Genomic DNA, 13,893 nt, shown 5'->3' on the forward strand with positions numbered 1-13,893 from the left:
TTTAATTAAAATAATTTTTTCAAAAATCACTTATATTTTTCAGAATTAATTTTAAGAAATTCCTTTAATTAAAATTTTAATTGAACAATTTTCACAATTGTCCAATTTAATTTCAAATCAAATAAATTAATTTAATTAAATTATTTCTAAAGTTGTAAAAATTACTTTAATTCAAATGTAATTTAATCGAGTTTTTGTTGAGTTAACAACCAATCAAATGAGTTAACTGAAATGTCAAATTAAAATATGGCGAAAATCCAATTTAAGCAAACTAGAGGGATTAAAATCAGAATTTGACCTAATTTTTTATTGAAACTAGTTAAAAACGCTTTTCCCATTCACAAGTCGAAAGTACTTACTGTGGCATAACTGGGGCAAGCCCAGCCGGAACTCTTACAAGCCCACAAGCCAGTACCCTTGGCATCAACTTTTCCAACATAAATGGAAACAACATCAACATACTGAAAGGAAGCCCAGTTATCGGCCTTTCCAATGTCCAATCGGCCCCTTCGGCATAGGGTGTAATATCTTTTTTAGTCATTAGCTCTTTAATTATATAAAAAAATTTGTATTTTGGCTCTATTTAAATTAATAATTCAATTTCAACAATTTAACATAAATTTTTTAATTTTAATCCTTCAAAATTTAAAATAAAGAAAATAAATTAAAAAAACTGTACATAAACCTAATATAAAAATTTAACCTGTTGTGGGCGACCAACCATTAGTGTCTTATTATAGATTTATTAATTATTTTTATTAATTTCGTTAAATTTATTGATTTTATTTTTATTTATAGAAAATTAATATTTATAAATATTGTTAAATTCATTAGTGTGAAATTTTGAAATAAAAAAATTCTTTTGACAACTATGTAACAAAAACAAATTTTGTAATAAACTTGAATTTAATAGAGAAATTTTAATGGTATTAACAATTGAACTTGCATTATTAAAATTAAAAATAGAAAAACTAAATTCCTTAAAACAAAAATTTTTAAAAATAATTTTTAAATATACAAAAAATATGGGGACTTAAAACACATTTTAATCTTACAAAACTAATTTAATGCAATTGTTTTTTTTTTTTTTTTTTTTTTGTACAAAAGAGAAGGGAAGAAAAATTATCTAGCTCAACTAGAGTTCCCCATTGAGGAATAATACTTGATGGAGGATACAACAATAGTAACAAACCCAACTTCTTGATCTTGAGCAAACTTAGTGAGATAACTCACACACCTATTATCCTCTCTTAAAATATGTCTAACATCAACAACTCAAACTTTACCAATCATGTCGTTGATTCGTTGCAATTCCGCGCCAATATATTAGACGATCAAGACTTATCAAACAAATCATTAATAAATTAAATTACAATAGGTGAATTCAATTCCACAATTAGTTGCAAATGCTAAGATTTAAAGTGGAACAAAATTAACAAATTATTTATTCATAACATTGATAGAAAAAATTAATTGTTTTTTTTTCTTTTTGTAATAAATCAAGTCGCGAAATAAGGAAAAATGTTGTAAATATTAAAATTAAAATTTTTACATTTAATATCACTTTTAATTTATAAAATTTAGTATGTTTTAAATAAGATTTTAAATTGGAATATTGTATATAAGTAAATAGAGTGCAACATAATTATTATGAAATGATAAAAGCTTCAAGAAAAGTCAAAAGTAATAATAAATGATGCATGGAGTTACACGTGGTTTCTTTAAACCATAATATTGATATTTCAAAGATTAGTTAATTAACATATTTATAATATATACATTACGTATTAAACAAATACAAACATACTTCTTAATATATAAAGTAAATCAATTAATTGAATTAGGAGAGAAGCAGAGCGATAGTAGCTAACGTGAAAAATTAAAAATATTTAGTTAATTAAAATTGTTTTTTTAAGGAAAAAAAATTGAAAATAGAAAACAGAAAAGTTCAAAAGCTACTGGTTTTCCCATCAAAATATTGAAGTTGAAAATAGAAGCTGGCTGTGGGGGAATTCCAGGCTACCTCAAACCTATTGCGGCTCGAATAGAAAATGCTGGTGGAAAAGCTGCTGAGCTTTTCCCATCAAATATGGAAGAGTGGTGTACACCCAAGGATTCCGGCTGGGGCCAATTGAAAAAGTAGGCGGGGACACTCAACATGGGTAAGAAATTTAGTTTCGAAGTGAAATTTGCGGATAATATGTTGGAGAATATTTCTCTTGCCTGTTCTGCTTGCTCAATGAATTTTGGGGAGGGATGACCAAAAGAAAAAAAGTTTGAGAAATCCGAGTTGCTCAGCTCATATGGTTGTGAGTGGAAGGGTGTGATGCTCATGCTTCAATTTAGTTGTTGTTGTTGTGCTTGGGTTTGTTTGAACTCATATGGTTTGGTATTCAGTATTTGAACTCAGTCAAAGAACTTGGGTTTCTATTGTTATTTTGAACTCAGTGAATTTGTATTGTGTGAGAGTTTGAACTCAGTAGATTTGTATTGTGTGAGTATGTTGTATTTTGTATGAACTTTAATCAATTGATATGCTTTATGTTTTTGTTATTTCTTTTATCTGGTTTAGGTTGGAAAATTTTTTGAATGGATGATAGCTTTTTCTTATTGTTCATTGTAAAATTTGTCATGTTCTTTTGATCTTGGATTGGAACACTCACTTCTTGCTTTGATTTAGCAAAAAAGAAAAATCCTTCTTCATATTTGGTTCACTTTAAATAGAGTAATGCCTTCTGGCTTTGATGATAGCTTGTAAAATATAGATAATTCTCCACATATGCACTTACAGTTTCTTCCATTCTTCTGTCATTAGCTCATGGCTTAGCTCTAATTTCTCCTAGGCCTGTATTGCTATTTGCCCTATTTTCCTTCTGCTTATTTTCGCTCACAGATCCAACTACTAATTTGGGGTAAACTACATTATTTTACTTTGGGGTGATAGGTTCAAATCCTCTCAAAACGTTAAAAGCTTGGTTTAATTATAAATCAGCATTACAGTGGATAAAACTATCAAAAAGTCAAGTCCCACATTGCACCGGAAAAGCAAGCAGCGGCTTCTCCTCGTATTTATAAAGCAACTTGTAGTTTGTTCTAAACTCACGGAGCCGTGTGATGAGCACAGAGCGAACTATTCTTTCGCCTTTTACTAAAGAATACCGTGTGCTCGTCACTATTAGCGGCATACGCTAATTTTTGGTAGGGTATTTCCTTGTTGAATGCCCCTATTCCAGTACTAGTACTAAAGATTTCTTTTCTTATGTGTTTTAGTTATAAGTAAGAAATTTACATTATAGACTTAACAAAATGATCTTAATTGTTTAAAGAGAAAAAAACATTTAAAGGAAAATATTAAATTGCAAATAGTATGGAAGTGATTGTATAAATTAACCTAAATATTGTTAATGATATTGTTAACGATTGTTAACGATAATTAATAGTTGCTAAATGTGATTAAAATATAAATATAAATAATTAAAATATAATATTTTAAATAAAAGTTACTATTTTGAAAGTTTACTTTTTTTTATTAAACATATTGAAATATATTTGGGCTAATGTCTTATTATCTAATTAAAATCCAAATATGGCCCAGCCCAAAGCACATAAACCCTCAGCCCATACAAGTGTGCCCATAAACCCTAGCTTCTTCCTCTTCTCTCCGCACAGCTTAATTATTTATTCTTTTCCGGTGCTTTTCTTTTAATCGGCCACCGCCACTTCTTCTTCAAAAGCCAATAGCAGTGTCCTTATCCGCGTCGTGTCGAAACTGTTGTGGCCGCCGTTCAGGCGAGTACGAGCATCATAGAATTATAGTCAAATTCAAGGTTAGCAATAATCGTATCATTTTCATGTCTGTCTTTTAGTTTATTATAAACACATATCATGTTGAAAAGAATGAAAATAGGGGTATAAAATTTTGTACAGATAGCTGAAAAGTGAAAAAAATGAACAAGAAGGAGATATTAAAGTTGGCCAAGGGATTCAGGGGAAGGGCAAAGAACTGTATACGGATAGCAAGAGAACGGGTTGAGAAGGCCTTGCAGTATTCCTATAGAGATCGCAGAAACAAGAAGCGTGACATGCGTTCTTTATGGATTCAACGCATCAATGCTGGCACTCGTCAACATGGGGTAATCTCTCTTTTCCTCCCCTTGGTCGTTTTGAATCTGAAATATCTATTTGCTTACCGTATTCCTCCTCTAATTCAAACTTTCTTGATGTTGCTATTCCTTCATTTTATGAATCATATTTTATAATGTCCTTCTGGATCTTGTTATGGTTTTGATTTTATTAGCTTTACTGAAAGATAACTGATATAAGTTGTAACTTGTAGACGCCATTTTTGCTCAACAACTAGTTAGTTCTTATCAATGAATTAAAAACCGGATTAGAGTTCAAACAACAATTAAACCGGATTATGCAATTAAAATATAAATTAAAAGTTAATAAGATTATGTATTTGGCTTAATGATATGCTGTTTAATATATCATCTTGAGTTTAAAAGTTCAAATCTTGAAAGAGATTGGTTTTTTACCTGTCTTTTCCCCGTTCATTGCTTCCTCAATTCTTGGGGATGTACCAGACCAGACAGGCCACCAGTTCCGGGTTTAATCGATCAGTCTGGTTTTTTCTTCACATGGCATGTGTGATTTTTGCTTTTTCTTATAGATTCTAACATCTTGATCCATTGTTTGAAGTTCTCAAAGCTAGGAATGGAATGAGCATACCATATTGTATTTATATCATGTAACAGAATGCATAAATAAGTGTATTTTTTTTCTTTTGGTGCCTATGGTTTAGTGACAATAAAAACACCATATGATTAATCATATAGGATCAAAATCTTATATAGTCAGTGTTCAAGTAGTTTACACAAGAAACCTGAATTCAATTGTTGAAGGAATTCTAGTAGGTTGAGTTAATATTTTATGATTGTCAATAAAGATATCTAAGCATTTCATTTAACATAATCTTTTGGAATCTCTATACTACCTTTTGAAGGTCTGTTATATCAAAAGAGGCCAGCAATTGAATTTTATTATTTAACCATTTTTCTTTCCTCTCATTCATGATTATAATATTTGAAAACAAGAAATAAGGTTCCCCTGACCAAGACATAGTAGACCTTTTTGTATATAATACAAAAAGCGGAAATAAGTTTGTATTGGTGAAATGAATTTGGAAGTAATCGCAACACCTCAGCTTAACTCTAGTTGTTTGGGGGTGTAGGGTTTGCGTAAAGATAATAGATAGATTAATGCTTATTATGATCATAGATTTGGTCTTCGTGTTTTTCTCATGTATGCTATCTGGAAAAGACTGGAAAAGAAAAAGAGAAATGAGTAAGTAATAATGATTTCATGAATGGTTTTTTAATTATCACATCTCCTTTCACACATGCAAGTTGTATTCTCTCCAAAAGTTTTGCTCGCTTAATATCAACCATAATTACCTTCTTTTTTTCAATATTCTTCCATGGATGCACTTGCTTCATTTCATCCGATATGCTCTCATGAGATTTCTTGGATTGTTAAACTTTAATTTTCTTGGAGTCTAAATATACCCCTCATAAACTGCGTGTGGAATGCTAAAACCATTTACCAATACTAGGCCAGCTTTATTGTTGGTTTATTTTCTGATTATCTATTGAATTTGAAGTTCCTTATTTTGCTTGCCTTGCATGAATTTAGTGTGCTATATTTTGGGGGTATGAGCTTGCTGCTGTAAGCATGATGTGTCATTCAAATGATGCCTATGCATGTACTGCTTTGGTTGTTGACTATGGGCATGTGCTGCTGAGTACAATGCCCTTTTATACCTGTTTCTTTGTTGTCACTCACGCTCTACTGTATATAAGTCAAATTTATAAGCCCATAACTTTATAGTATAGAAAACTTAACCACAAAATGTTACTCCTGCTCTTCACTTTTCCTAAATTACCTTTTTCTGACACGTAGTCGGACATTGTTCTTGGGGTATGATCCTTCAAATGTGGGGAATTTTTTAAAAAGATTGTGCATACCGGTATCGAATACATGCTTCTACCTGACCTCACCTCCAAGCCCAGTAACATAGACCAGAACTTTATCTCTATGGTACATAAATCTGTCATTGCTGGAGTATCAAGTCTTAAGATATTATTTGATCTATGAAGTTTTATTTACTATCAGTATGCAGTTATTTTTTGTACTTTCAACCATAATTATAATTGTATCCAATGTGTTATCTTTCTCTTAACAAATACCAAATTGAGTGCATGAATGCTATGTTTGGTAGAGGAATATTACTTTTTTCACATGTTTTAGTACATGAGTTAGGAATAAACTAATTACAATTGGTAAATTTTAACTGCTCACATGCATTAATGCTTTGATTTTTTTGTGATTTGCTTTTGTTTACAGGTAAACTATGGTAACTTCATGCATGGACTGATGAAAGAGAACATACAATTGAACAGGAAAGTACTGTCTGAAATATCTATGCATGAACCATACAGTTTTAAGGCTCTCGTAGACATTTCCCGGAATGCCTTCCCCGGAAATAAAAATGTTGTGCTCCCTACAAGAAAAGCAGATGTTTCAATCAATGTATAATTACTTGTTTTTGGTGTCTTTAGTAATGACTGTTTCTTTAACACTTAATTTCAACTGAACATTTTGGGAAATAAGAGAGGGTTCTTGCTTTCCTGAGTTGTTTCTTCAGCTTCTCTGTTTTCTTGTTTAATCATTTCGAAACGGGTTTTTCATATATTTAAAGAAGGATCATGTTTGAATGTGTCGGATATTAATGTTGGACAAAATCGAAGTTTATTGGGAAAATTTTGACAAGAAACCTACTTTTCAGCAGCATGATAAAAAGTATATGAATAAGTGCAGTTGAGAGATAAAAAGGACACCTGCATCCTGATTTTTATGGTTTTGAGTACAGATGCCATTTCTTACATCCCTAAACATTATGGATGAGTTACATGATGCTATACAATCAAACTATTATCTAATCTAACTGTTATATTTTGTGAGTGAGGTCTTCACCTAAACTTCTCTTTTAACCATTGGTGTGGATTCAATTGAGGTTTATGTTTACATATTAAATAATTTGAATTACATTATATAGTTTTAATTAATATTGTCAAAGGTCTTTCGTTAAAGTAGATGATATGATTTTTTTAAATAAAAAAAGATCGTTCACGTGATCAATATTGCAAGCATGGAAGGTCAAGCAAATAAAATGTTAAGTTTGTGTCATAAGGTTTTCGATTTTGAGTGTTGGAAGATTTTTCAGCACTAGTACAAAGAAGTGAAAGTAGATACATTATCTTTGCTTACATGGTTTTCACGTAGCTTTAAATTGGCCACATGAACAACTTTTATTTTGAGAACAATATATAATCTAATTTAACAGAAGTTTTTTGACTGTATTTTTAATTGTTAAATCAAAGAAGTATAGAGACTAAAATGAAGAACTCAATATCAAAAGTTTATTATTTGTATACTAAATCGAGGATGTTTCTAGGGGAAGATTTAAAAGAATGAACTTTATAAATAAACCAAGAATTGGCCAAAAAGAAAGCCAACGTTTGCTAGCAAATACTTAATTCATACAGATAAAATATATGATAAAGCATCGTATAAATAGTTCTATTAGACTTAAAAACCAAATGCATAAAGTAAGTAGTTTTCTTCTAATTTAAATTTAAAAAGTAATAAAAATTAACATTGTTGAGTAATTTCTATGTGTCCTTTAGATGTAATCTTCTACCTATTTAAGATAGAGTATTGTTCATCGATAAAACATATTAAGTAGGCTCCATGCATGTAAGACACGTTCTCTATTCTAGTCTAAACACGTGTCTTCATGGTTCCGAGCTCATGCAAATGTAGCTTCACAATATAGGACCTTGTAATACAAAGACCAAGTTTGATTGGTTAACCTGCGCACTTACCTCGTGAGCTTAGTACTTGGGTCAAACCTGCAAACTTGTAACACCCTTAACCCGTATCCGTCGCCGGAATAAGTATTTGGAGTATTACCAAAATTTACAGATCATTTAACAGAAATTTCGCTTCACATAACATTCATACCTGAAATCAATCAAATTTAATCATAGTGTCTCTTATGTGAGCCATCGAAACCCAAAATATATATATCGGGATTTAACCGAGAACTCATAAATTTTTTTTGAAAATATTTAATTTTTTTTTCAATACTATAAGGGGTCACAGGCTGTATGGCTAGGTCGTGTGGTTCACACAATATTCAGGAAGTTATATTCATCAATTCACAAAATAAATAAATCCACAGTATTATTTATACATATCATCTCTAGCTTAATAAAATTTTAACTTTTTCGAGTTCCTTTATTTTCATATGTATTTCTTTACTTTCCACACTCATTCTTTATGTATAACACACCGGTTATAAGCATACCATGCCATCATACACACAAGCTAGTGCGTTTGGACATAACTCTTTTCAATTAATCACATGATAAGTCATTTCATAAGATATTGCATAACTTAAAACTTGCCACTCTCTCATGAGCATAAGTACATTTTCATTTGAGCGCTTACCCTTTCAACACATCATACAAAAATAAACATTTTACCATTTAACCAATAGCTTGGCACTTGTCTAAGCATCAATAGCAACACTTGTTAGCATACTTGAACATATTCATATAAATTCAACATAGATAAACTTATTTTCTCATCATATCACACTTGAGTTTATTGCTCGTCTCAACATACATAATTTCCCTTGTAACAACATATTAAAAGATAATTACGTTTTTACATATCATGATACATATCATTCTTTTGTTGTTTCTTTATAAACATTTACCATTCATTTCATTATATTAATATTTCACGTATCATTATTTCCATATATTTCAGGTATATACCGGTAATAATTCATTTCAAACTCATATTATTTCATATCAGAACTTTACCCCTTGAATCATTTAAATATCAATGGGTACACTTATTTCAGATCAATATCAATAATAACCATAAGTCTACCAATACTAATTTCATATCTCACTTACCAATCTTTGTCAAATTAGAGAACGTCTTACGGAATTGAGTCCTTCGTGATCTAAAGCCCGAAGTTTAGCTGAAGCACATAAGTGCTAAACGGAAGCTCGAAGTTTAGCTGAAGCACATAAGTGCTAAACGGAAGCCCGGAGGCTAACTAAAGCACACAAGTGCTAAACGGAAGCCCAAAGGCTAACTGAAGCACACAAGTGCTAAACGGAATCCCGAAGGCTAACTGAAGCACACAAGTGCTAAACGGAAGCCCGAAGGCTGACTGAAGCACAAAAGTGCTAAATGGAAGCCCGAAGGCTAACTGAAGCTCACCAGAGCTAAACTGAAACTCCAAAAGGGTTAACTGAAACTCATATGAGTTAACGAAAGCTCGTAAGAGCTAAACGGAAAGCAAACACGAGAATTCACAACAAATGCTGAATCTTGGTTTACTTGGGTAATTTACCGTCAATTGATCTTTTTCACTGAAAGATTGTACTCATTTCCTGCATTCCATTCCTCCGAAATTCTCAGTTTAATTTCATAACTTTTGTACATAATTTACTTATTTTCAACAATTAATATACATAAATATTAATCACCATTCATAAAATAATATTGAAATTTAATAATATTAACAAATGGTCACTAAATTTAGTTATATAAACTCACAAGTTCGATTTTTGTATTATAGCGATAATCATAATTTCATAATAAATATTCCAAATAAAACATTATATCGTTTCTAATTCAACACTTATCGATTATAATCGGGCATGTGATCAATTTATACACGAGTCATTCATATATTTTTTTGTGTATTTCCTCCTCCTCCTCTCCATCCACATCCTTAGTATAAACAACACACTTGTAGGTAACATTATCCATAATTTTGACTATCTACTTATGTGAATATTCAAGCTGTCCATCCGTGTCATAGTCACTGAATTATTTTTATCTTGAGCTACAGAAGTCCAAATTAAGATCCATAAATTTTCTCAGAAACTAGATTCACCTATCTTCTTACCATAAAATTTTCATAATTTTTGGTTGGGACAATTAATACAGTTTATTCATTGAAGTCTCCCCTGTTCTGCTGTCTGACAGTTCCGACCCTTCTTCACTAAAAATTAATTATCTCCTTGTACAAGATTCAAATGATGTTCCCGTTTGTTTATCTTGAAAATAGACTCATTCAGGGTTCCAAACATATGAATTTAAGCCCCTAATTATTTTTATCCAATTTTTTATGATTTTACAAAGTCAGAACAGGGAAACCCGAAATCATTCTGACCTTGTCTCACAAAAGTTATTGTATCTCATAATTTACAATTCCATTGCTTACATCATTTCTTAATAAGAAACTAGACTCAATAAGCTTTAATTTCATATTTTATTCATCCTCTAATTCCATTTATACAATTTTTGGTGATTTTTCAAAGTTAGACTACTGCTGCTGTCCAAAACAGTTTTAGTGCAAAATGTTGATTTCCATTTTGCCCCAAATTTCACAATTCATACAATTCAGTCCTTGCTCAATTAACCCCTCAATTAAGATAATTTTCTCAATTAATACTTTTTATAAACATTATAAGTTATTTCATAACTATTGAAATTCATAATTTCCACATAAAACTCTAACTTCAAACTCTTTTACAATTAGGTCCCAAACATTCACTTTCTATTCAATTCTTACAATAAAATCAACATATAAACAATTTAAAGCTCTAATTCCATGCCAAATCATCATATACTTCCAGCACATATGTATAGAAACTTTCAATTTCTTTCATAGAATCAAAAACTAATGATTTCAACAAGTGGATCTAGTTGTAAAAGTCACAAAAACACAAAAATTTCAAGAAATAATCAATAACTGAACTTACTTGGAGTAAAAATATGAAAAACCAGCTTAATAGAACTCCTCCATGGCGTTTTTCTGATGAGAATGCAGAAAAATAAAGAGAAATCTAGATAATTCCACTTTAGTCCTAGCTTTATTAAATAAATTTTACAATTTTCCAATTTTGCCCTTAATTCTCCTTATTTTATTGCTGATTTCATGCCCTTGCCGTCCAGCCCAAATAGACCTTGGGTCTATTTTCCTTTTAAACCTTCTTTCTTTTATCAATTAAGCTATTTAATCATTTCTCACAATTTTGCATTTGATACAATTTAGTCCTTTTTGTTCAATTAACTATCAAAACTTTAAAATTTCTTGACGAAACGTTAATACTAACATATTAACACTCCATAAATATTTATAAAAATATTTATGGCTCGATTTAAAATTCTCGAAGTCTCGATACCTCGTTTTCGACTCTAATTATTTTAATATTTATTTTTTTTAATACACTATTCACTATTTCAAAATTTTTCCTAACTTCACATTTAATTTATACTCACTAAATTAATAATATTTCCTACTCATTTGTCGGATTTAGTGATCTCGAATCACTATTTCAACACCACTAAAAATTAGGCTGTTACAACTCGTTAGGGTCCGTTCTGACGAACTTACCTGCGAACTTAGTACTTGGGTCAAGCCTACGAACTCATTAAGGTCTAACCCAGACCCAAACCTGAGATGGGTTTGGGCCAATAATGATAATTATCCTAACAATTCTTAATCTAACAAATAAAGTTTTTGAATGGATGATATACATGAGCTATGATGAACTTCCATGTTTGCCACTATCTATTAGTGGATTAGATTGGGTTTGCTCTATTCATTCCTGATGTGCAAGTTTTGCATTCCCAGTCTATGAAGTTTGCTACCCTAGATATTGTACCCAGTCTGGATATTGATTGCCATTTGCCATTCTATTTTGGGGACATCAGCAGTATTAAAGTAAAGAACTGGTTACTGTTAAATTTTCCCTCTAGCCTGCAGAAAAGTTCGTTCCAGGTTCTTAGCTCTCTTCGTTTTCAAAAGGAATCGTTGAATAATATCTAGACTCTCAGCTGTCTATTGGAAATTGATTTTAAAAAATACAAATCTAGTGCAAAATTTGAGACTTCCCATATCTAGTATCAGTGAGAGCAGAATGTATCCAGTATTACAGTGGATAAAACTACCATAAAGTCAGGTCCCACATCACACCAAAAAAGCAATCAGCAGCTTCTCCTCGTATTTATAAAGCAACTTGTAGATTGTTCACAATTCACGGAGCCGTGTGATGAGCACAGAGCGAACTATTCTTTCGCCTTTTACTAAAGAATACCGTGTGCTCGTCACTTTGAGCGGCATACGCCAACTTTTGGAAGGGTATTCCTTGTTGAATGCCCCCATTCCAGTACTAGTACTAAAGGTTTCTTTATTCTAGGAGCAAGCTTGTGTCCTTTGGATATGTTTTGGTACTAAATAAAATGTTGAGAAGCTTTCAAGTTAACAAGCGAATATCTGAAGTGTACTTCCTGAAGGTGTCTTTTGTCATCTCTCCCTGTCCTCGTCTATAATTCTTCATATCTACCTTGTTAAAGCCAACTCAAGGAACAACCATTTTTTTTATAATGCCACTGTCATGTTTTTGATTGGGGAAGAAAGGTGTAGGGCGTTGGGTGAGTGAGTCAACTATTATGTGCCAAAGTATTAATAAGAAAGGATACGAGATTTCCACTTTGGAACTTCTCCCTGGATAGGGCGGACTCCCTGCTCTTCGTGCATCAAATTTACTTTTACCAGCAACGGATTCCATCATTCTTCATTATCACTCCATCAAAGCAGTAAGTGTTGTTTCTGTTCACTTTCTGTACACTTCTTGCTTTGGTTTTTGCTAAATTTAGAATCTCATATCCGTTTTCTTTAATTACTTGAGTAAGTTTTGTTAGTTTATAATTTTGTTTGAAAGAACATTTCAAGAATTAGTAAATGGAACTTCAAATATTTGTTTGTGAATTTTGTTAATTGGCTTAATCTTCTTTGTTCATTGTTATGTTAAGAACCCCCTCCACGCTTGTTCCTCTGTAGCATGGTTTTTGTACGTAATGATAAGTTAATTTCCTTGTTTTGTTCTTATACTGTTCATAAATTCTCATGTGTTAATAGCATGCTTGGATACCTTCTAATGTTGTGTTGTTGGGGCATTGACCGGTTGCATATTTTTGAAGGTTAGACGTAGAGCTGCTAATCTTACACAGCCTCTCACTCATCTCTTTTAAGAACATCAATAGTTTGTTTCTCTCGTTATCTCCCTGCTTAAATCACATTTTTCACTGGTTCTCGGCTAGCTTTTAAGAAAATCAAGATTTTTGATGAGCTATTCATTATCTGTAGGCTAACATAGGATATTCCATGGGAGTGGGACTACAACAAAATTGCTGATTGTGTTGTTAGAATGACATTTGATACGAAACATAGCTTAAAGGTGTTCACAGAAATTTCAAGGGAGGTGCTAGCTATTTCTGTTGTTGTTCAGGCAAAGAGATAATCTTTGCTCAAAGTCTTCTTGTATAATTAGCTTAGCTGCCAGCTTGTTTTTGCTTTAAAAAAAAAAAAAAAAACCTGTATTCAAACTTTTACCTAAAATAACAAAATTTTTAACTTAAATAGCATTAATTGTCTTTCCATAAACAAGTTATTACCAATTTTTAACATGTATATTGTATTCAAATATGAATTAATAATAAAATTATGTTCAATATGTGGTAAATAAGGTAATCAAATATGCCTTGGTATTGTTATTTTTAATAAATTTTTATAATGTTTTTATAATTTTAATAATTTAAAATTTTAAGTGTTTAATTGATTTTTTTAATTTGTTAGTAATGTTTTTTGACTTTTTAGTCTTATTAATTTTAAAAAATTAATTTACTTCCAATAAAATAGTAGGGTCAAATTGAATAAATGTGTAAATGTTAAAG

General features: G+C 31.1%; 1 protein-coding gene, 1 long non-coding RNA gene and 2 other non-coding genes across 5 annotated transcripts; all 4 read left to right on the top strand.

The window, feature by feature from the left end:
- Positions 1–3,105: 3,105 nt before the first annotated feature.
- LOC128284902 (U5 spliceosomal RNA) lies at positions 3,106–3,223 on the top strand. The gene has a single exon (XR_008275321.1). It is a non-coding gene; the product is annotated as a U5 spliceosomal RNA (small nuclear RNA).
- Positions 3,224–3,607: 384 nt separating this feature from the next.
- LOC108471104 (uncharacterized) lies at positions 3,608–6,705 on the top strand. Of its 2 annotated transcripts, none has more exons than XM_053022285.1 (3): positions 3,608–3,827; positions 3,908–4,133; positions 6,406–6,705. In XM_053022285.1, the coding sequence occupies exons 2-3, from the start codon at positions 3,948–3,950 to the stop codon at positions 6,595–6,597; spliced, it is 378 nt and encodes a 125-aa protein (XP_052878245.1). In that variant the 5' UTR covers positions 3,608–3,827; positions 3,908–3,947; the 3' UTR covers positions 6,598–6,705. The 2 variants fall into 2 exon arrangements, with proteins under 2 accessions (XP_052878245.1, XP_017628178.1); XM_017772689.2 differs by having other exon boundaries at positions 3,628–3,827; positions 3,928–4,133.
- Positions 6,706–12,198: 5,493 nt separating this feature from the next.
- Positions 12,199–13,579, top strand: LOC128284292 (uncharacterized). Its single transcript, XR_008274680.1, has 2 exons — positions 12,199–12,756; positions 13,307–13,579. It is a non-coding gene; the product is annotated as an uncharacterized LOC128284292 (long non-coding RNA).
- Positions 12,201–12,317, top strand: LOC128284924 (U5 spliceosomal RNA). The gene has a single exon (XR_008275343.1). It is a non-coding gene; the product is annotated as a U5 spliceosomal RNA (small nuclear RNA).
- Positions 13,580–13,893: the final 314 nt, after the last annotated feature.

The sequence above is a fragment of the Gossypium arboreum genome, chromosome 11 (assembly GCF_025698485.1).
Source record: "Gossypium arboreum isolate Shixiya-1 chromosome 11, ASM2569848v2, whole genome shotgun sequence".
Classification (NCBI taxonomy): Eukaryota; Viridiplantae; Streptophyta; class Magnoliopsida; order Malvales; family Malvaceae; genus Gossypium; species Gossypium arboreum.